The following is a 24,381-nucleotide window of genomic DNA, read 5'->3' on the forward strand; positions in this document are numbered from 1 at the left end:
CGCCTCTTATCACATGCTTTTTAATTTGCTTAACAGGGGAGTGCTAGTTCATATGAGCCATATAGATAACATTGTGATCACGTCCGTGGCAGACACTGCACTAATTGGCTAAAATGCAAGTCAATAGATAATAAATAAAAAATCATGTGATCAGGGGGCTATCAGAAGATGCTTAGCTACAAGGTAATCACAGAGGTAAAAAGTATATTATTATAACAGTGTTGGTTATGCAAAACTGGGGAATGGGTAATAAAGGGATTATCATTCTTTTTAAACAATACAAATTCTGGTGTAGACTGTCCCTTTAAGGGTGACATTATCAAGCACTTTGTTAATGCAGCCACTAGCTATCACTACAGCTTAAAATGTAGTGACACAGACTGTGTTAGTGAGAACATAATGGTACAACTCACCTTCTGACAGACGCTCCTTCCAGCCCTGTGCGGCTGATGTAAAGAACTCATTATTCAGTGCTGAGCTGTTCAGCTTCATGATGCCATCCGGACCAGCCTGTAAGAAACAATAAATCAGATCACACTGATTTATGCAGCCACCTAACCAAGAGCTCAGCTGCAATCTAAATCCCAATACAAACTGCATCTCATGCCGTCTAGCCCGGCATTCACACATTAGAAATGGTGGGTACACAAGCGCTAGGGGGAATCCTCCAGGGATATACAGGTATTGTTATCTCATTAGTGGAACAAACCCAAATGGGTAAAAGTATTCAAAATAGGTTAAAAAAGTGTAAAAAAAAATGTAGTTGGTCAAACAAACGTGGTAGTATATTTATTTAGTATAAAATATATATTTAATATTTAATATAGGTGCGATATATATATTAAAAAAAAAAGTATAGCACATACTATGCAGTAAAAAATATGCAGTAAAAAATTGGACGTCCAATCTAAAAAGTACTTAATTCGTATCAATATAGTAAAAAAACTTCTGAATATTGTGCTAACAGAACACTAAGAAAAACTGTTATTTAGAAGTTATCAGCTAGATTACAGAGTTTGACGTTATGAGTGAAAAAACTAAATTTATGCTTACCTGATAAATTTCTTTCTTTTGCAATGTACCGAGTCCACGGATTCATCCTTTCTTGTGGGATATTATCCTTCCTAACAAGAAGTGGCAAAGAGAGCACCCACAGCAGAGCTGTCTATATAGCTCCCCCCTTAACTCCACCCCCCAGTCATTCGACCGAAGGCCAAGGAAGCAAAAGGAGAAACTATAAGGTGCAGAGGTGACTGAAGTTTACAATAAAAAATACTATCTGTCTTGAATAGACAGGGCGGGCCATGGACTCGGTAAATCGCAAAAGAAAGAAATTTATCAGGTAAGCATAAATTTTTGTTTTCTTTTGCAAGATGTTCCACGGATTCATCCTTACTTGTGGGATACCAATACCAAAGCTTTAGGACACGGATGAAGGGAGGGAACAAGACAGGTACCTTAAACGGAAGGCACCACTGCTTGCAAAACCTTTCTCCCAAAAATAGCCTCCGAAGAAGCAAAAGTATCAAATTTGGAAAATTTGGAAAAGGTATGAAGCGAAGACCAAGTCGCAGCCTTACAAATCTGTTCAACAGAAGCATCATTTTTAAAAGCCTATGTGGAAGCTACCGCTCTAGTAGAGTGAGCTGTAATACTTTCAGGAGGCTGCTGTCCAGCAGTCTCATAAGCCAAACGGATGATGCTTTTCAACCAAAAGGAAAGAGAGGTAGCCGTAGCCTTTTGACCCCTACACTTTCCAGAATAAACAACAAACAAAGAAGATGTTTGATGACAATCTTTGGTTGCCTGCAAATAAGACTTCAAAGCACGAACCACATCCAAGTTGTGCAACAGACGTTCCTTCTTAGAAGAAGGATTAGGACACAGAGAAGGAACAACAATTTCCTGATTGATATTCCTCTTAGTAACAACCTTAGGGAGGAACCCAGGTTTGGTACGCAAAACCACCTTATCAGCATGGAAAATAAGATAAGGCGAGTCACATTGTAAACCAGATAGTTCAGAAACTCTTCGAGCTGAAGAGATAGCAACTAGGAACAGAACTTTCCAAGATAGAAGCTTAATATCTATGGAATGCATGGGTTCAAACGGAACCCCCTGAAGAACTTTAAGAACTAAATTTAGACTCCATGGCGGAGCAACAGGTTTAAACAAAGGCTTAATTCTAGCTAAAGCCTGACAAAAAGCCAGAACGTCTGGGACATCCGCCAGACGCTTGTGCAACAGAATAGACAGAGCAGATATCTGTCCTTTTAGGGAACTAGCAGACAATCCTTTCTCCAATCCCTCTTGGAGAAAAGACAAAATCCTAGGAATCCTGATTTTACTCCATGAGTAGCCTTTGGATTCGCACCAAAAAAGATATTTACGCCATATCTTATGATAGATTTTCCTGGTAACAGGCTTTCGAGCCTGAATCAAGGTATCTATGACCGGCTTTGATAAAATCAAGCGTTCAATCTACAAGCAGTCAGTTGCAGAGAAATTAGATTTGGATGCTTGAATGGACCTTGAATCAAAAGGTCCCGTCTCAGTGGCAGAGATGACATGTCCACCAGGTCTGCATACCACGTCCTGCGTGGCCACGCAGGCGCTATCAAAATCACCGAAGCTCTCTCCTGTTTGATTCTGGCAATCAGACGCGGAAGGAGAGGGAAAGGTGGAAACACATAAGCCAGGTTGAACGACCAGGGTACTGCTAGAGCATCTATCAGTACTGCCTGAGGATCCCTTGACCTGGATCCGTAACGAGGAAGTTTGGCGTTCTGACGAGACGCCATCAGATCCAATTCTGGTGTGCCCCATAGCTGAACCAGTTGAGCAAACACCTCCGGATGGAGTTCCCACTTCCCCGGATGAAAAATCTAACGACTTAGAAAATCTACCTCCCAGTTCTCTACCCCTGGGATATAGATCGCTGACAGATGGCAAGAGTGAGCCTCTGCCCATCGAATTATTCTTGAAACTTCTATCATTGCTAAGGAACTCTTTGTTCCCCCCTGATGATTGATATAAGCTACAGTCGTGATGTTGTCCGACTGAAATCTGATGAATCTGGCCGAAGCCAGCTGAGGCCACGCCTGAAGAGCATTGAATATCGCTCTTAATTCCAGAATATTTATTGGTAGGAGGGCCTCCTCCTGAGTCCACAAACCCTGAGCTTTCAGGGAATTCCAGACTGCACTCCAGCCCAGTAGGCTGGCGCCTGTCGTCACTATAACCCACGCTGGTCTGCGGAAACACATTCCCTGGGACAGGTGATCCTGTGACAACCACTAAAGAAGAGAGTCTCTGGTCTCTAGATCCAGATTTATCTGAGGAGATAAATCTGCATGATCCCCATTACACTGTCTGAGCATGGATAGTTGTAGTGGTCTGAGATGTAAACGAGCATATGGAACTACGTCCATTGCCGCTACCATTAGTCCGATTACCTCCATACATTGAGCCACTGACGTCCGAGGAATGGAATGAAGAGCTCGGCAGGTGGTCAAAATCTTTGATTTCCTGACCTCCGTCAGAAATATTTTCATTTCCACCGAGTCTATCAGAGTCCCTAGGAATGAAACTCTTGTGAGAGGGGAAAGAGAACTCTTTTTTATGTTCACCTTCCACCCATGAGATCTTAGAAAGGCCAACACTAAGTCTGTGTGAGACTTGGCTAGTTGGAAAGTCGACGCTTGAATCAAGATGTTTAGGATCTTGAGATCTTGATCTAAAATTGGTTTAGGATTGGTTTAGGATCTTGAGATCTAAAATTGGTCTGAAAGTTCCCTCTTTTTTGGGAACCACAAACAGATTGGTGTAGAACCCCTGCCCCTGTTCTTCTTTCGGAACTGGGCAGATCACTCCCATGGTAAAAAGGTCTTCTACACAGCGTAAGAACGCCCCTATTTTTGTCTGGTTTACAGACAATTGAGAAAGATGGAATCTCCCCCTTGGAGGAGAATCTTTGAAATCTAGAAGATACCCCTGGGTTACGATTTCTACAGCCCAGGAGTCCTGAACGTCTCTTGCCCAGGCCTGAGCAAAGAGAGAGAGTCTGCCCCCTACTAGATTCGGTCCCGGATCGGGGGCTACCCCTTCATGCTGTCTTGGTGGCAGCAGCAGGCTTCTTGGCCTGTTTACCCTTGTTCCAAGCCTGGTTAGGTCTCCAGACTGGCCTGGATTGAGCAAAGTTCCCCTCTTGCTTTGCAGCAGGGGAAGAAGAAGCGGGACCACCTTTGAAGTTTCGAAAGGAACAAAAATTATTTTGCTTGGTCCTTGTCTTATTTAATTTATCCTGAAGCAGGGCATGACCCTTCCCTCCAGTGATATCTGAAATGATCTCTTTCAATTCAGGCCCGAATAGGGTCTTACCTTTGAAAGCAATGGCAAAACCTGAATTCTTTGCCGCTAATTTAGCCAGATTAAAAGCGGCGTGCAATGAAAGATTTAGCTAGCTTAAGAGCCCTAATTCTATCCAGAATATCATCTAATGGGGTCTCCACCTGAAGAACCTCTTCCAGAGCCTCAAACCAAAAGGCAGCTGCAGTGGTTACAGGAACAATGCATGCTATAGGCTGGAAAAGAAAACCCTGATGAACAAAAATTTTCTTTAGGAGACCCTCTAATTTTTTATCCATAGGATCTTTGAAAGCACAACTGTCCTCAATAGGTATAGTTGTACGCTTAGCCAGAGTAGAAATAACTCCCTCCACCTTAGGGACCGTCTGCCATGAGTCCCGCATGGTGTCAGATATGGGAAACATTTTCTTAAAAACAGGAGGGGGAGTAAACGGAATACCTGGTCTATCCTACTCCTTAGTAGCAATGTCCGAAATCCTCTTAGGGACCGGAAAAACATCAGTGTAAACAGGCACCTCTAAATATTTGTCCATTTTACACAATTTCTCTGGAACTACAATAGGGTCACAATCATCCAGAGTCGCTAAAACCTCCCTGAGTAATAAGCGGAGGTGTTCCAGCTTAAATTTAAATGCCGTCATATCTGAATCTGTCTGAGGGAATATCTTTCCTGAATCAGAAATCTCTCCCTCAGATAGCAAATCCCTCATCCCTACCTCTGAACATTGTGAGGGAATATCGGATACGGCTACTAAAGCGTCAGAAGGCTCAGCATTTGTTCTTAACCCAGAGCTACTGCGCTTCCCTTGCAACCCTGGCAGTTTAGATAAAACCTCTGTGAGGGTAGTATTCATAACTGAGGCCATATCTTGCAAGGTGAAAGAATTAGACGCACTAGAGGTACTTGGTGTCGCTTGTGCGGGTGTTACTGGTTGTGACACTTGGGGAGAACTAGATGACAAAACCTGATTTCCTTCTGTCTGAGATTCATCAAGTGCCAAACTCTTATAAGTAAAAATATGCTGTTTGCAATTTATAGACATATCAGTACAAGTGGGACACATTCTAAGAGGGGGTTCCACAATGGCTTCTAAACAAATTGAGCAATGAGTTTCCTCAATGTCAGACATGTTGAACAGGCTAGTAATGAGACAAGCAAGCTTGGAAAACACTTTATTTAATGAAAAAAACACAATTTTCAAAAACGGTACTGTGCCTTTAAGAGAAAAAAAGGCATACACAAACTGCAAAAATGCTTTAAATTACCTCAAATCTTCCGAAATTTTTGCAGTAGACCCCCAAATATGAAAACCGGATTGACAAGGTGTCAAAGACCGGTAAAACTCCTGTCAGCACCTTGCCACAGCTCTGCTGTGGCGCCTACCTGCCCTTAGGGAACGATAATGTGGGGATAAAGCTTTGATTTGGCCCCAGAAGTGCACCAGGACCCTCCGGTGTGGTAGCTTGATGCTTGTCTATGGAAAACAACTGCGCAACTGAGGCGCGAAAATAGCGTTTTTTCAGCCATGTGGGTTATAAAAACCCCAAAAAAGCCAAGTGTATCCCTCAATACAGTTGTCCCTTAAGAAATATAAACAGTACTCCCAGAACACACAAACGTTTGTCATATATATCATTCAAACTGAGTGCCCATAAGTTTAGCCCTTTATGCAAGCTAGTAATGCCCTTTCTTATAAAACTAGGACTACTGCTTACCCTTCCCCTCATGGGGATACTGTCAGCCTTTCTGAATTATCACAGTCTTTCCAGAAAAAATGACTGAACATACCTCATTGCTGTATAGCAAGAAACCGTTCCTCACACTGAAGTTTTCCTGTACTCCTCAGCTTCTGTGGGAACAGCAGTGGACCTTAGTTACAAATGCTAAGATCATCATCCTCCAGGCAGAAATCTTCATCTATCTCCTGCCTGAGAGTAAATAGTACACACCGGTACCATTTAAAAATAACAAACTCTTGCTTGAAGAAAAATAAAAACTAACAGTTTAACATCTCTTTCACTTTACCCTTCCTGCTTAGAGCCGGCAAAGATAATGACTGGGGGGTGGAGTTAAGGGGGGAGCTATATAGACAGCTCTGCTGTGGGTGCTCTCTTTGCCACTTCCTGTTGGGAAGGATAATATCCCACAAGTAAGGATGAATCCGTGGACTCTAATGCCGATATTACAAGTCTTGTTGGTATAGGTGTACCACAACCTTTTTGGCCATCACGCAATGCCAGTACCGCACTTTTAAAAAAGTCATTTTTCAATGGGACTTCCATAGCACCGGTATTACGAAAAAAGTGAGCGGTAGACTCTATAAACACAAGAATCATACCGCCATCTAAACTCAGTAATTATGAGTATTACGTTATAAAGCTGTACAATAAAAATCATAACTAAAGTGTTAAAAAAGTACACTCCCATAAACTACTTATTAACTCCTAAACCGAGGCCCTCCCGCATCACAAATACTGAAATAAAATTATTAACCCCTAATCTGCCGCTCCGAACATCGCCGCCACTATTAAAATGTATTAACCCCTCTTCCGCCGCTCCCCGACATCGTCGCCACTATAATAAACCTATTAACCCCTAAACCGACGCCCTCCCGCATCGCAAACAATATTTAAATATTATTAACCCACACCACCGCTATTATAAAACTTTTAACCACTAAACCGCAAGCCCCCCACAACTAAATATACTAAAATAAATTATTAACCCCTAAACCTCTAACCTCCCACATCACTACATAAATATATTAACCCCTAAACCTAACCCTAATGTAACCCTAAGCATAAGTCTAACCCTAACCCTAACACCCCCTAACTTAAAAATAATTAAAATAAAGCTAAATAAACCTTACAATTATTACCTAAATAATAACTATTTTAAACTAAATACAAACTTACCTGTAAAAAAAACCTAAGCTAGCTACAAAATAACTAATAGTTATATTGTAGCTATCTTAGGTTTTAATTTTATTTCACTTGTAAGTTTGTATTTATTTTAACTAGGTAGACTAGTTAGTAAAAAGTTATTAAATATTTACTAACTACCTAGTCAAAATAAATACAAATTTACCTGTAAAATAAAACCTAACCTGTCTTACAATAAAACCAAAAATTACAATCAAATCAAATAAATTAAATTAATCAAAGAATTATCTAAATTACAAAAAAAAACTAAATTACACAAAATAAAAAACTAAATTATCAAAAAAAAAAAAAAGAATTACTTCCAAACTAATAGCCCTATCAAGATAAAAAAGCCACCCCCAAAAAAATAAAACTCCTAGCCTACACTAAACTGCCAATAGCCCTTAAAAGGGGAAATAAGCTCTTTTACCTGTAAAAAAAAATACAAACACCCCCCAACAGTAAAACCCACCACCCACCCAACCAAACCCCCCAAATAAAACTCTATCTAAATAAACGTAAGCTAACCATTGCCCTGAAAATGGCATTTGGATGGACATTGCCCTTAAAAGGGCATTTAGCTCTTTTACGATGCCCAAACCCTAAGCTAAAAACAAAACCCACCCAATAAACCCTTAAAAAAACCTAATCAATCAGCCAATAGGATAGAGCTTGCATTCTATTGGCTGATTTGAATAGCCAATAGAATGCAAGCTCAATCCTATTGGCTGATTTAGTGGGGCAGGGTCTGTGGACTCTCCTTATACAGAAGGAAATTAAATTATCTGGTAAGCATAATTTATATTTTCCTTCTTAATATAAGGAAAGACCACGGCTTCATTCCTTACTGTTGGGAAACTTATACCCAAGCTCACAATGAAAATGGGAGGGACAAAAAGAGAGGCAGACCCTAATCTGTTGGCACCGCAGCCTGCAAAACTTTTCTCCCGAAGGCTGCTTCAGCAACAGCAAAAACATCAAACTTGTAAAATTTAGAAAAAGGTTTGCAATGAGGACCAGGTAGCCGCCTTACAAATCTGATCCATAGAGCCCTTATTCTTAAAGGCCCAAGAGGAAGCCACTGTTCTAGTAGAATGAGACTTAATTCTCTGAGGAGGCTTATGTCCCACCGTCTCATAAGCTAAGCAGATAACACTCCTTGACCAAAAGAACAAGGAAGTCTCAGAGACCCTCTGCCCCTTACGCTTCCCAGAATAGGCAACAGACAAGGAAGGAGTTTGTCTAAAATCTTTAGTAGCCTGAAGATAGAACTTCAAGGCTCGAACCACGTCCAAATTATGAAGCAAACGTTCCTTTGAAGAAGAAGGATTAGGACACAAGGAAGGAAACACAAGCTCTTGATTGATGTTGCGGTCTGACACAACCTTAAGAAGAAACCCTAACTTAGTACGTAGGACAGCCTTATCAGAATGGAACACCAGATAAGGAGGCTCACATTGCAGGACGGCAATCTCAGATACTCTGTGCACAGCAGCAATAGCCAACAGAAAAAGAACGTTCCACGATAACAACTTAATATCAATTTAATGCATAAGCTCAAACGAAGCCCGCTTTAAGAACAAGATTCAGACTCCAGGGAAGAGCCTTAGATCTGAACACGGGCCTGATCCTAATCAGAGCTTTAACAAAAGACTGTACATCTGGAAGCTCCGAGTGCCACTTGTGCAGTAAAACAGACAAGGCCGAAATCTGTCCCCTCAGGGAACTGGCAGAAAGACCCTTCTCCAGTCCATCCTGGAGAAACGATAGGATCCTGGCAACCTAAACTGTATGACAGGGAAATCCATGCTCTTCACACCAGAATAAATAGGTTCTCCATACCTTATGATAGATGCAACGAGTAACCGGCTTACGAGCCTGAATGAGAGTATCAATAACTCTCTCAGAAAAACCTCTCTTGGCTAGGACAAAGCGTTCAATCTCCATGCAGTCAGCCTCAGAGAATCTAGATTTTGATGAACAAAAGGACCTTGTTCCAGCAGATCCCTGTGACAAGGTAACTTCCATGGAGGAGAAGATGACATCCCCACCAGATCCGCGAACCACGTCCTTTGCGGCAACGATGGAGCATTCAGTATCACTGATGCCTGCTCCTGCTTGATGCAGGCCACTACACGAGGAAGGAGTGGTAACGGCGGGAAAAGGTAGATTAGATTGAACCTCCAACGCACTGCTAATGCATCTATTAGCTCCACCTGAGGATTACTGGACCTCGACCCATATCTGGGTAGTTTGGTATTGAGATGAGACGCCATGAGGTCTATCTCCAGCGTCCCCCACCTGCAGCATGTCTCCGCAAACACTTTGGGGTGGAGAGACCATTCCCCCGGATGAAAGGATTGTCTGATGAGAAAATCCACTTCCCAATTGTCCACACCCGGAAAGTAGATCGCTGACAGCAAACAGTTGTGGGCTTCCGCACACTCCAGAATTCGAGATACTTCTCTCATTGCTAGGGAGCTCCTTGTTCCACCCTGATGGTTAATGTAAACCACCGAGGTTATATTGTCTGATTGGAATCTGATAAACCGGGACGAACCCAGAAGAAGTCAAGCCTTCAGAGCATTGAAGATTGCTCGAAGTTCCAGAATGTTGATCGGGAGAGAATGTTCCTCCTGAGACCACAGGCCCTGTACCTTGCTGGCACCCCAAACAGTTCCCTGATAGATTCGCGTCCGTAATTACAATCTCCCAGGATTGTCTTAGAGACAGATGATCTGGACAGAGTCACCAAGAGAGCGATTCTCTCGACCGGTTGTCCAGGGAAATCTGTTGAGACAGATCCGAATGATCGCCGTTCCACTGCCTCAGCATGCACAGCTGTAATGGTCTGAGATGGAACCTGGCAAAGGGAAGTATGTCCATGCCGGACACCATGAGATCAATTACCTCCATACACTGAGCCACAGATGGCTGTAAGGAGGTCCGGAGGGCAAGGCATGTCAAAGCTAGTTTGTCATGTCTCTGGTCAGTTAGAAATATCCTCATGGATATGGAGTCTATTATAGTACCCAGAAATTCTACCCGGGTGCTTGGAAGCAGAGAACTCTTTCAAAGTTTATCTTCCATTCATGAGATCGAAGAAGAGAGAGAAGAGATAGCGAATGGTCTTCCGCCAGACGAAAAAATGGTGCTTGTACCAGAATATCATCCAAGGAGCTACTGCTATACCCCGGGTTCTGGCAACGGCCAGAAGAGCCCCTAGAAGCTTTGTAAAGATTCTTGGGGCAGTAGCTAGACCAAACAGAAGTGCAATAAACTGGAAGTGTTGGTCCAGGAAGGCAAACCTTAGGAACTGGAAGTGATAATTGTGGAGTGGCACATGAAGGTAAGCATCCTTTAGATCGATCTATAGTGGTCATGAACTGTCCTTCCTGAACTAGAGGAAGGATGGACCTTATTGTCTCTATCTTGAACAAGGGGACATTTAGAAACTTGTTTAAGCATTTCAGGTCCAGAATCGGGCGGAGAGTTCCCTCCTTCTTTGGGACCACAAACAGGTTTTAATAGTATAACAAACCTCTTTCTTCGATAGGAACCGGGACAATGACCCCTAGGGAGGACAGATCCTGCATGCACCCCAGAAAGCCTTCCCTCTTTTCTGGCTTTGAAGACAGGCTTTAAAGGAGAAATCTGCCCATGGGTAGATGAGATTTGAAACCTATCTTGTATCCCTGAGCTATGACCTCCAGGACCCATGGATCCTGCACGTCCCTGAACCAAGGGTCTGAAAACAGCCACAGTCTGCCCCTACACGTTCCAGAGCAGGATCGGGGGCCACCCCTTCATGCCGACTTCGTCTCGGCGGGCTTCTTGCTCTGCTTGAAATTTATTCCAGGATTGAGCCGGCTTCCAATTACTCTTAGCTTGCTCGGGCTTAGAGGAGGACTGTTGTCGTTGGAATTTCTCAGAACAAAAAGAATAAAAATTAGAGCCCAGTCCCTTAGATTTGTTCTTTTTATCCTGCGGTAAGACGGCACCCTTGCCCCCTGTAACCGTGGAGATAATGGAGTCCATGCCTGGACCAAATAAAAAATTTTCCCTTAAAAGGAAGGGAAAGGAGTCTAGACTTAGAAGTCATATCCGTCGACCAAAATTTCAGCCAGAGCGCCCGACGGTTCTGCACCAGAGATCTTAGCATTTAGGCAAATGAGCTGCATGCTTGCATCACAGATAAAATAATTAGCAACCCTCAAAGCCTTAATTCTTTCTTGGATAACGTCAAGGAGACCCTCCACCTCAATCAAATACGATAAGAAGTCGCACCAGTAGGCCGCCGCTCGAGCAACCGAGGCAACAGCTGCAGCAGCAAGTATCCCATATGCTGAAATTTTTTTCTGAGAAAAGTTTCCATCTTCTTATCCATCAGTTCTCTGAATGATGAACTATCCTCAAGTGGGATAGTAGTACGCTTAGCCAGTGTGGCGATAGCACAATCCACCTTAGGGTCGGAACCCCACAACTCCAATTGAGAGTCCGTGAATCATTTTTAAAGGACGACAAAGGGGAAAAGGAAGATCCAATATTATTCCACTCGTTCTTAATAATGAGTAATTTGCCGGGGATTCTGTATTATCTTTGACATATAATTATGCAGGTCCATTTATCTTTTGAATATTGTATTATTGTCACTATACATATATTTTTTGACCTGGCATTATTTATCGTAGGGCGCTATAGTACCCTGCAAGTCATTACTATTTTTGTACATCCTGGTAATCAGCCTCCCGCTCCCCCTGTACTTTTTAATTTACGCAATGCCAATTGGTCTTTTAGCAACACAAGTAACATTGTATCACATAACGAAACACTAATATGCTGTATTACACAATGTATTTGCTCTGCACTTGCGCACTCTGCATAATAGGTATTTTCTTGACACAGAGGGGAGGACTGTTCGCCGCCGGCGTTTGCGCGGTGACGTCATGGGTCGCACTTCCGGGTTTGGGTCAGGCACCGCGGCGTGAAGGTCGGTGGCGTTCCTCCAGCTCCCTGATATTCTCCATAAATACACAATATGGTAAGCCACTTCTTTTCACAGGAGTCTGAGGACGGGAGTTACTCCCCGAAAATCACTAAGGCCTAGATTTGGAGTTTGGCGGTAGCCGTGAAAACCAGCGTTAGAGGCTCCTAACGCTGGTTTTAGGCTACCTCCGGTATTTGGAGTCAGTCAAAAAAGGGTCTAACGCTCACTTTTTAGTCGCGACTTTTCCATACCGCAGATCCCCTTACGTCAATTGCGTATCCTATCTTTTCAATGGGATTTTTCTAACTCCGGTATTTAGAGTCGTGTCTGAAGTGAGCGTTAGAAATCTAACGACAAAACTCCAGCCGCAGAAAAAAGTCAGTAGTTAAGAGCTTTCTGGGCTAACGCCGGTTCATAAAGCTCTTAACTACTGAACTCTAAAGTACACTAACACCCATAAACTACCTAAACCGAGGTCCCCCCACATCGCCGACACTCGATTAAATTTTTTTAACCCCTAATCTGCCGACCGCCACCTACGTTATTGTCACAAATATCTCAGGATTCAGCTGCTAAGGAGTTAACTTTGTGTAGCTTGCACTCAAAACAGTTATTTGTTTTCAAGAAGAATTGTGTTTGTATTTTCTTTCAAGTGCCAGAACCCCCTAAATAGCCACCAAATGTTAGTGTGTATGCATTGAGTCATAAAATCACTGAAGCTCTTAGTCACAGAGATACACAGGATAAAGTTTATGGCTTAAGCTGTCAATAGAATGCATGATGCAAAACAGGCCCTTCATTACAAAAACTGACCAGGTCACTGACAGGACATTGGTATATTATGTACATATGTGGGTTAAAAGTGTTATAACCTTAACGGCAGGTAAATATGACAACCTATGGCATATTTGATATCAAACTGGTTCTCCCAATAAAACTAAGAGGTTCTAAATATGTAAATATAGAAATTTCTTACCTAGCAGGAATGATAATGGATTGTATAAATTCAGGCAAGAAATTTAGTCTATTGAAGGTTGTAAAGACAGTGGGGTTTCTTAGCCCGCCCAGGAGGGTGTAGTTAAGCAACATGATCTCTGAGAAGTAGGTTTAAGAATCTTATTTTTTAACAATAAGATTGTCATTCTTACAAGGGGAGCTGCTGTACAGAAGTAAGGAGCCATCATTTTCTTGCCATTCCCCTGGCGCAGATCTTGAAGCTAGTAAAGTATTCAATTCTGTTTTTCTCCTTTTTATTTTAAAACACTGTTTGCGTGTGTAATTTTATTTGTAACAACTTTTTATTATTAATGCATTGTGCATAATATTTTTGGCATAATAAATAATTCCTTTATTAAGTTTGGCCTTTGTCTAATAATTGAACCACTTTACTGAAAGAGACTGGAATATTAGAACTGTATAATTTTAGGTTATTTTCTGCTAAATTGTATTTTTAGAGTTAATGTGTAAAGTCTGGGGTTTTCCTTAAGATTTTCCCTTTAATAAATTTTAAGTGGTGGCAGCATTTGAGCTATAGGTGACAGAAAAGGGGGCTGAAAACCCTTTCTGTGCCAAATAAGTGACTGGTGCAGGGTTGGATAACCTTGGTTCGTCACAAATTGGTGGGCAGCGGTGTAGATAATTTTTTTTATTATTAGATTTTAGTGCTTGTGGATTTGCTAGTGTGGAAATCCCGGTACTAAAAGAGATTGTTTCTTACAATTTCCAAAGGCTAAAACTAAGTGCATTATATAGTGACACATTGCAAACAGTCCCCTTCCCTATTCTCTGTTGTTCTTTTCTATTTTATTTTTGCTATGGAGGCATACGAGCAGCGATCTAAAGAGGCACTTATACTCCTATGCCAGGAGCGGGATATTCCAACACGTTCAAAGAACAAAGATTTACTAATACAAGCTCTTGTTGAATATGATAACAGCCAAATCACACCAGTTGAGGTCTCAGGAGAGATGTCTGCAGCTGGGGGCAGCGATTCATCAGAATCTGGGGATCCCTTGGACTGTTATTTGCAAACTGTTCTTAAACATATGGGCTCAGTGGATGCAAGTTTGCGCATGGAACTGATTACAAAGTTCTATGAAAGACAGGCTGCTGTGGCTGAGAGACAGGCGTCTCTGGCAGCTGAGAGAGAGGCTCTGGCAGCTGAAAGACAGGCTGCTGAACGACAGGCAGAGAGAGAGTATCAGCTACAGCTTGCACGGTTGGAGAGAGGGATGGTCTCACCTGTTGTTAGTGAACCTAGAGACCCCCCTGCTCCCAGAGTGCGTGCAGAGAATTTTCCCACCCTGGAGAAAGATGGAGATGTGGATGTATTCCTGCGTAGCTTTGAGAAAGTGTGCAGACAGTTCAAGTTGCCAAGGGAGCAGTGGGCCAAGTACCTTACCCCTGGCCTGAAAGGTCCTGCACTGGAGGCGTTTGCTGAACTACCCCCAGAGTTTGATCAGGACTATGATTCCATTAAAGCTGCACTGCAGAGGAGATACAATCTTACTCCTGAAGTTTACCGAAATAAATTCCGTTCTCTGCAGAAAGGTTTGTCAGAGAGCTATATTACAGCTGTTGGAAACTTGAGGACAGCCTTTAAACAGTGGGTCAGAGGATTAAAAGTTGCCACTATTGAGGAGCTGGAAGATTTGATTGTGAAGGAGCAATTTATGCAGCTGTGCCCAGCCGGAGTTCAAGAATGGGTTTTAGATCGGAAGCCCATAACAGCATTGGAAGCTGGCGAGCTGGCTGATTTTTACACAGCTAACAGGTCTCCAGAGAATGGGAGGAAATCCTTTTCTAAGGGGGGATCCACCTGTAAAGGAGCTGCTGCACGACCCCCCTTCACAAAGCCTGCTGTGCCTTTATCCAGTGTGTCTGCTCCCTCTGGGAAAGGAGGGGCGAGTGCTGCATCTGGGCAGGGGGATACCCGCAGATGTTTTATTTGCAACAAAGTGGGCCACATCAGCTCCACTTGCCCAGAGAGGATTAACTTGGGGCAATCAGATGGAGGGAGTAATCCCTCAGAAGTACCAGCATCTGTTTTGTTTGTTACCTGTCCAGAGGAAAACAACCATGAGAACCTGCAACCTGTGACTGTTGGAGATAAGGTAACCCTAGGGCTAAGGGACACAGGTGCAGAAGTGACTATGGTGCATCCAAAGCTAGTGAACTTTGAGAACATTATCCCTGGAAAGACTCTAGCAGTTAAAGGGATTGGGGGAATGAAACTTGCAGTGCCTATGGCACGTATATATCTTGATTGGGGAGTGGGGAGAGGTTTAAGAAATGTGGGGGTATCTGAAAATATTCCTAATGATGTTTTACTGGGTACTGATTTGGGTAGATTGTTATCTCTTTATGTGCCTGACAATGCTACATGTGACCTAGTGACATTAGTTGCAGACCCTTATGTGGAAAGGGCTGTGTGTAAAAATGCTCAGAGACATTATGACCAGGAGGGAGGACAGAGTGCATGTGTGCGCAGGGCTGTGCCTGAACTGGGGGTGTCTGTGCTGAGAGGTGAATCTGTGAGAGAAGAGACTGACTGGGGAGAACGACAGACAGACGGTGTGTGTCTTCCTGTACTTAAACCAGCAGTATCGGCAGAATTACCGTTAGCTGTTGGGGGAGAAAGGCAGATAGACTGTGTGGGTCTGTCTGTGCCGGAACCAAGTTTAGCTGTACGGGAAGAGCTTGTCTGTGAGAGAAGGCAGATGAGGGGTGCGTGTCTGTCTGTGATTGAATCAGTGTATTCTATAGAAGGAGGTGAGATTGATGGGGGAGAGAATGACTGGGTGACTGGGCCGCTGGATGATGTGTGCCAGTCTCTGCCAGGGACAATTCTGCACCCTGTGAAAAGACACAATAGTTGGGATAAATGGCAGAAGGAAGATGTGTGCTTGTCTGCACCAGTGTCAAAAGGATACCAGATTCTGTGTGATTATGCAAAGTGGCAGACTGACTGTGAGAGAGAGCAGGGGGGCAAACTAGCCCACTCTAGGACAGAAGCAGCAAAGCCACAGATTTCAGACTGTGTGGGGGAGGAGGGTACAGGATACTCTTTGAGGGACCCCCAGAGTGAGTGTGAAAGATTGTGGGTGACAGAGACCCCAGTAACCTCAGCTGTGACCTATAAACAGACTGCACAGGCTAGGGGACAGAGACTGAAACAGACTGCAGGCACAGGGGGGAGGAGTACAGAGAAGTGTATTTACACAGCCCCACAGTGCCATTCAGCAAATACACTGATAGATGTGCAGCATCAGTGTCCCCAGCAGTTAGAACCCACAGTGAGGAGAAGGGGGGCAGTTAGTCAACCCCCTACCAACCATAACAGAGTGCAGGAGTACAGGAATTCTACTCCAGTGGGAGGGCAAGAGCCTATGGTAGTTAAGCAGCAACTGACAGCACACAATATGCTTAGAGAGCACACCATAGGTAGCAAGACACTAGGTTTCACAGGCACCTCTGTAACAGGGGATGATGTGTTGTTCAGGGATAAGATGCAAACCTTATTGGGGGAGGTACCTGCAAAACCCAGAGATGCCATATTCACACAAAAACAGTTGCAGGAGTTTACTGCCAGAGAGGGAGTGTGTGAGATGGTCCATAATGTTCTTGTACTCACGCCCATGAGACAGAACAAACTAGAGGCTGCATGGGAGGGGCCCTGCAATATATTCAATCGGTTGGGTAGAGCAACTAGTGTGTCACTTTTAAAAGGAGGGCATCCTGCTGCCAAAACTGCTAGGTGCAATCTGTCTGGCAATGGTGTTCTCACCGCAAGGGGAAGCTCCTTTTGATACGCATCGGGAGTGGCTCGTAGCCACCCCTTTTGCGTCTCTTATTGGGGGAGGTGTCACAAATATCTCAGGATTCAGCTGCTAAGGAGTTAACTTTGTGTAGCTTGCACTCAAAACAGTTATTTGTTTTCAAGAAGAATTGTGTTTGTATTTTCTTTCAAGTGCCAGAACCCCCTAAATAGCCACCAAATGTTAGTGTGTATGCATTGAGTCATAAAATCACTGAAGCTCTTAGTCACAGAGATACACAGGATAAAGTTTATGGCTTAAGCTGTCAATAGAATGCATGATGCAAAACAGGCCCTTCATTACAAAAACTGACCAGGTCACTGACAGGACATTGGTATATTATGTACATATGTGGGTTAAAAGTGTTATAACCTTAACGGCAGGTAAATATGACAACCTATGGCATATTTGATATCAAACTGGTTCTCCCAATAAAACTAAGAGGTTCTAAATATGTAAATATAGAAATTTCTTACCTAGCAGGAATGATAATGGATTGTATAAATTCAGGCAAGAAATTTAGTCTATTGAAGGTTGTAAAGACAGTGGGGTTTCTTAGCCCGCCCAGGAGGGTGTGGTTAAGCAACATGATCTCTGAGAAGTAGGTTTAAGAATCTTATTTTTTAACAATAAGATTGTCATTCTTACAAGGGGAGCTGCTGTACAGAAGTAAGGAGCCATCATTTTCTTGCCATTCCCCTGGCGCAGATCTTGAAGCTAGTAAAGTATTCAATTCTGTTTTTCTCCTTTTTATTTTAAAACACTGTTTGCGTGTGTAATTTTATTTGTAACAACTTTTTATTATTAATGCATTGTGCATAATATTTTTGGCATAATAAATAATTCCTTTATTAAGTTTGGCCTTTGTCTAATAATTGAACCACTTTACTGAAAGAGACTGGAATATTCGAACTGTATAAATTTAGGTTATTTTCTGCTAAATTGTATTTTTAGAGTTAATGTGTAAAGTCTGGGGTTTTCCGTAAGATTTTCCCTTTAATAAATTTTAAGTGGTGGTAGCATTTGAGCTATAGGTGACAGAAAAGGGGGCTGAAAACCCTTTCTGTGCCAAATAAGTGACTGGTGCAGGGTTGGATAACCTTGGTTCGTCACAGTTATCCTTATGTACCCCTAATCTGCTGCCCCTAACACCGCCGACCCCTATATTATATTTATTAACCCCTAACCTGCCCCCCACAACGTCGCCGCCACCTACCTACAATAATTAACCCCTAATCTGCCGACCGCAAAGAGCCGCCACCTACATTATAGCTATGTACCCCTAATCTGCTGCCCCTAACACCGCCGACCCCTATATTATATTTATTAACCCCTAATCTGCCTCCCTCAACGTCGCCTCCACCTGCCTACACTTATTAACCCCTAATCTGCCAAGCGGACCTGAGCGCTACTATAATAAAGTTATTAACCCCTAATCCGCCTCACTAACCCTATAATAAATAGTATTAACCCCTAATCTGCCCTCCCTAACATCGCCGACACCTAACTTCAATTATTAACCCCTAATCTGCCGACTGGAGCTCACCGCTATTCTAATAAATGTATTAACCCCTAAAGCTAAGTCTAACCCTAACACTAACACCCCCCTAAGTTAAATATAATTTTTATCTAACGAAATTAATTAACTCTTATTAAATAAATTATTCCTATTTAAAGATAAATACTTACCTGTAAAATAAATCCTAATATAGCTACAATATAAATTATAATTATATTATAGCTATTTTAGGATTAATATTTATTTTACAGGCAACTTTGTATTTATTTTAACCAGGTACAATAGCTATTAAATAGTTAAGAACTATTTAATAGCTACCTAGTTAAAATAATTACAAAATTACCTGTAAAATAAATCCTAACCTAAGTTACAATTAAACCTAACACTACACTATCAATAAATAAATTAAATAAAATACCTACAATTACCTACAATTAAACCTAACACTACACTATCAATAAATTAATTAAATACAATACCTACAAATAACTACAATGAAATAAACTAACTAAAGTACAAAAAATAAAAAAGAACTAAGTTACAAAAATATTACAACAATTTTAAACTAATTACACCTACTCTAAGCCCCCTAATAAAATAACAAAGCCCCCCAAAATAAAAAAATGCCCTACCCTATTCTAAATTACTAAAGTTCAAAGCTCTTTTACCTTACCAGCCCTGAACAGGGCCCTTTGCCGGGCATGCCCCAAGAAGTTCAGCTCTTTTGCCTGTAAAAAAAAACATACAATACCCCCCCCCAACATTACAACCCACCACCCACATACCCCTAATCTAACCCAAACCCCCCTTAAATAAACCTAACACTAAGCCCCTGAAGATCTTCCTACCTTATCTTCACCATACCAGGTTCACCGATCGATCCAGAAGAGCTCCTCCGATGTCCTGATCCAAGCCCAAGCGGGGGGCTGAAGAGGTCCATGATCCGGCTGAAGTCATCATCCAAGCGGGAGCTGAAGAGGTCCATGATCCGGCTGAAGTCTTCATCCAAGCGGGAGCTGAAGAGGTCCATGATCCGGATGAAGTCTTTTATCAACGGCATCTTCAATCTTCTTTCTTCGGGAGCCATCATCTTCCATCCGACGCGGAACATCCTCTTCTCCCGACGCCTACTAGCCGAATGACGGTTCCTTTAAATGACCTCATCCAAGATGGCGTCCCTCGAATTCCGATTGGCTGATAGGATTCTATCAGCCAATCGGAATTAAGGTAGGAATATTCTGATTGGCTGATGGAATCAGCCAATCAGATTGAGCTCGCATTCTATTGGCTGCTCCGATCAGCCAATAGAATGCAAGCTCAATCTGATTGGCTGATTGGATCAGCCAATCGGATTGAACTTGATTCTGATTGGCTGATTCCATCAGCCAATCAGAATTTTCCTACCTTAATTCCGATTGGCTGATAGAATCCTATCAGCCAATCGGAATTCGAGGGACGCCATCTTGGATGACGTCATTTAAAGGAACCGTCATTCGTCGTTCAGTCGTCGGCCAGGATGGATGTTCCGCGTCGGAGGTCTTCAGGATGCTGCAGCTCCGCTCCGGATGGATGACGATAGAAGATCCCGCTTGGATGAAGACTTCAATCGGATGGAAGACCTCTTCTGCCCCGCTTGGATGAAGACTTCTACCGGATGGAGGACCTCTTCTTGCTCCGCTTGGATGAAGAATTTGGCTCGGCTGGGTGAAGACGACTCAAGGTAGGGAGATCTTCAGGGGCTTAGTGTTAGGTTTATTTAAGGGGGGCTTGGGTTAGATTAGGGGTATGTGGGTGGTGGGTTGTAATGTTGGGGGGGGGTATTGTATGTTTTATTTTACAGGCAAAAGAGCTGAACTTCTTGGATCAGCCAATCGGATTGAACTTGATTCTGATTGGCTGATTCCATCAGCCAATCAGAATTTTCCTACCTTAATTCCGATTGGCTGATAGAATCCTATCAGCCAATCGGAATTCGAGGGACGCCATCTTGGATGACGTCATTTAAAGGAACCGTCATTCGTCGTTCAGTCGTCGGCCAGGATGGATGTTCCGCGTCGGAGGTCTTCAGGATGCTGCAGCTCCGCTCCGGATGGATGACGATAGAAGATCCCGCTTGGATGAAGACTTCAATCGGATGGAAGACCTCTTCTGCCCCGCTTGGATGAAGACTTCTACCGGATGGAGGACCTCTTCTTGCTCCGCTTGGATGAAGAATTTGGCTCGGCTGGGTGAAGACGACTCAAGGTAGGGAGATCTTCAGGGGCTTAGTGTTAGGTTTATTTAAGGGGGGTTTGGGTTAGATTAGGGGTATGTGGGTGGTGGGTTGTAATGTTGGGGGGGGGGGTATTGTATGTTTTATTTTACAGGCAAAAGAGCTGAACTTCTTGGGGCATGCCCCGCAAAGGGCCCTGTTCAGGGCTGGTAAGGTAAAAGAGCTTTGAACTTTAGTAATTTAGAATAGGGTAGGGCATTTTTTTATTTTGGGGGGCTTTGTTATTTTATTAGGGGGCTTAGAGTAGGTGTAATTAGTTTAAAATTGTTGTAATATATTTCTAATGTTTGTAAATATTTTTTTATTTTTTGTAACTTAGTTCTTTTTTATTTTTTGTACTTTAGTTAGTTTATTTCATTGTATTTATTTGTAGGAATTGTATTTAATTTATTTATTGATAGTGTAGTGTTAGGTTTAATTGTAGATAATTATAGGTATTTTATTTAATTAATTTATTGATAGTGTAGAGTTAGGTTTAATTGTAACTTAGGTTAGGATTTATTTTACAGGTAAATTTGTAATTATTTTAACTATTTTAGCTATTAAATAGTTCTTAACTATTTAATAGCTATTGTACCTGTTTAAAATAAATACAAAGTTACCTGTAAAATAAATATAAATCCTAAAATAGCTATAATATAAATATAATTTATATTGTAGCTATATTAGGATTTATTTTACAGGTAAGTATGTAGCTTTAAATAGGAATAATTTATTTAATAAGAGTTAATTAATTTCGTTAGATTAAAATTATATTTAACTTAGGGGGGTGTTAGTGTTAGGGTTAGACTTAGCTTTAGGGGTTAATACATTTATTAGAATAGCGGTGAGCTCCAGTCGGCAGATTAGGGGTTAATAATTGAAGTTAGGTGTCGGCGATGTTAGGGAGGGCAGATTAGGGGTTAATACTATTTATTATAGGGTTAGTGAGGCGGATTAGGGGTTAATAACTTTATTATAGTAGCGCTCAGGTCCGGTCGGCAGATTAGGGGTTAATAAGTGTAGGCAGGTGGAGGCGACGTAGTGGGGGCAGATTAGGGGTTAATAAATATAATATAGGGGTCGGCGGTGTTAGGGGCAGCAGATTAGGGGTACATAAGGATAATGTAAGTAACGGCGGTTTACGGAGCGGCAGATTAGGGGTTAAAAATAATATACAGGAGTCAGCGATAGCGGGGGCGGCAGAATAGGGGTTAATAAGTGTAAGGTTAGGGGTGTTTAGACTCGGGGTACATGTTAGAGTGTTAGGTGCAGACGTAGGAAGTGTTTCCCCATAGCAAACAATGGGGCTGCGTTAGGAGCTGAACGCGGCTTTTTTGCAGGTGTTAGGTTTTTTTCAGCTCAAACAGCCCCATTGTTTCCTATGGGGGAATCGTGCACGAGCACGTTTTTGAGGCTGGCCGCGTCCGTAAGCAACTCTGGTATCGAGAGTTGCAGTTGCGTTAAATATGCTCTACGCTCCTTTTTTGGAGCCTAACGCTGACATTATATGGACTCTCAATACCAGAGTTATTTTAAAGGTGCGGCCAGAAAAAAGCCAGCGTTAGCTACGCGGGTCGTTACCGACAAAACTCTAAATCTAGCCGTAATTAAATATTTTGAATCAAATCGAGTGCATCCTTTGGATTTATCTAATATATATATATATATTTAAACACACATACAATATATATATATATATATATATATATATATATACATAGAACATATTCAGCTATGTACAGAACATTGGAATGTGACAATTACTTTAAACCCTTAGGCCTAGATTTGGAGTTCGGCGGTAAAAGGGCTGTTAACGCTCCGCGGGCTTTTTTCTGGCCGCACCATAAATTTAACTCTGGTATCGAGAGTTTAAACAAATGCTGCGTTAGGCTCCAAAAAAGGAGCGTAGAGCATTTTTACCGCAAATGCAACTCTCGATACCAGAGTTGCTTACGGACGCGGCCGGCCTCAAAAACGTGCTCGTGCACGATTCTCCCATAGGAAACAATGGGGCTGTTTGAGCTGAAAAAAAAAACCTAACACCTGCAAAAAAGCAGCGTTCAGCTCCTAACGCAGCCCCATTGTTTCCTATGGGGAAACACTTCCTACGTCTGCACCTAACACTCTAACATGTACCCCGAGTCTAAACACCCCTAACCTTACACTTATTAACCCCTAATCTGCCGCCCCCCGCTATCGCTGACACCTGCATATTTTTTTTAACCCCTAATCTGCCGCTCCGTAAACCGCCGCAACCTACGTTATCCCTATGTACCCCTAATCTGCTGCCCTAACATCGCCGACCCCTATATTATATTTATTAACCCCTAATCTGCCCCCCTCAACGTCGCCGACACCTGCCTACACTTATTAACCCCTAATCTGCCGAGCGGACCTGAGCGCTACTATAATAAAGTTATTAACCCCTAATCCGCCTCACTAACCCTATCATAAATAGTATTAACCCCTAATCTGCCCTCCCTAACATCGCCGACACCTAACTTCAATTATTAACCCCTAATCTGACGACCGGAGCTCACCGCTACTATAATAAATGTATTAACCCCTAAAGCTAAGTCTAACCCTAACACTAACACCCCCCCTAAATTAAATATAATTTTAATCTAACGAAATAAATTAACTCTTATTAAATAACTTATTCCTATTTAAAGCTAAATACTTACCTGTAAAATAAATCCTAATATAGCTACAATATAAATTATAATTATATTATAGCTATTTTAGGATTAATATTTATTTTACAGGCAACTTTGTAATTATTTTAACCAGGTACAATAGCTATTAAATAGTTAAGAACTATTTAATAGTTACCTAAGATATAATTAAACCTAACACTACCCTATCAATAAATTAATTAAATAAACTACCTACAATTACCTACAATTAACCTAACACTACACTATCAATAAATTAATTAAACACAATTGCTACAAATAAATACAATTAAATAAACTAGCTAAAGTACAAAAAATAAAAAAGAACTAAGTTACAAAAAATAATAAAATATTTACAAACATAAGAAAAATATTACAACAATTTTAAACTAATTACACCTACTCTAAGCCCCCTAATAAAATAACAAAGCCCCCCAAAATAAAAAATTCCCTACCCTATTCTAAATTAAAAAAGTTACAAGCTCTTTTACCTTACCAGCCCTGAACAGGGCCCTTTGCGGGGCATGCCCCAAGGATTTCAGCTCTTTTGCCTGTAAAAAAAAACATACCATACCCCCCCCAACATTACAACCCACCACCCACATACCCCTAATCTAACCCAAACCCCCCTTAAATAAACCTAACACTAAGCCCCTGAAGATCTTCCTACCTTGTCTTCACCATACCAGGTTCACCGATCGGTCCTGGCTCCAACATCTTCATCCAACCCAAGCGGGGGTTGGCGATCCATCATCCGGTGCTGAAGAGGTCCAGAAGAGGCTCCAAAGTCTTCCTCCTATCCGGCAAGAAGAGGACATCCGGACCGGCAAACATCTACT

At 42.1% G+C, this 24,381-nt stretch overlaps 1 protein-coding gene across 1 annotated transcript in view; it reads right to left on the reverse strand.

The window, feature by feature from the left end:
- Positions 1-24,381, reverse strand: part of ASXL2 (ASXL transcriptional regulator 2) — a 462,065-nt gene that overhangs the window by 51,030 nt on the left and 386,654 nt on the right. The window contains 1 exon segment of the mRNA XM_053709473.1: positions 414-510. Within this exon segment, the coding sequence (XP_053565448.1) occupies positions 414-510 (97 nt within the window).

The sequence above is a fragment of the Bombina bombina genome, chromosome 4 (genome assembly GCF_027579735.1).
Source record: "Bombina bombina isolate aBomBom1 chromosome 4, aBomBom1.pri, whole genome shotgun sequence".
NCBI lineage: Eukaryota > Metazoa > Chordata > Amphibia > Anura > Bombinatoridae > Bombina > Bombina bombina.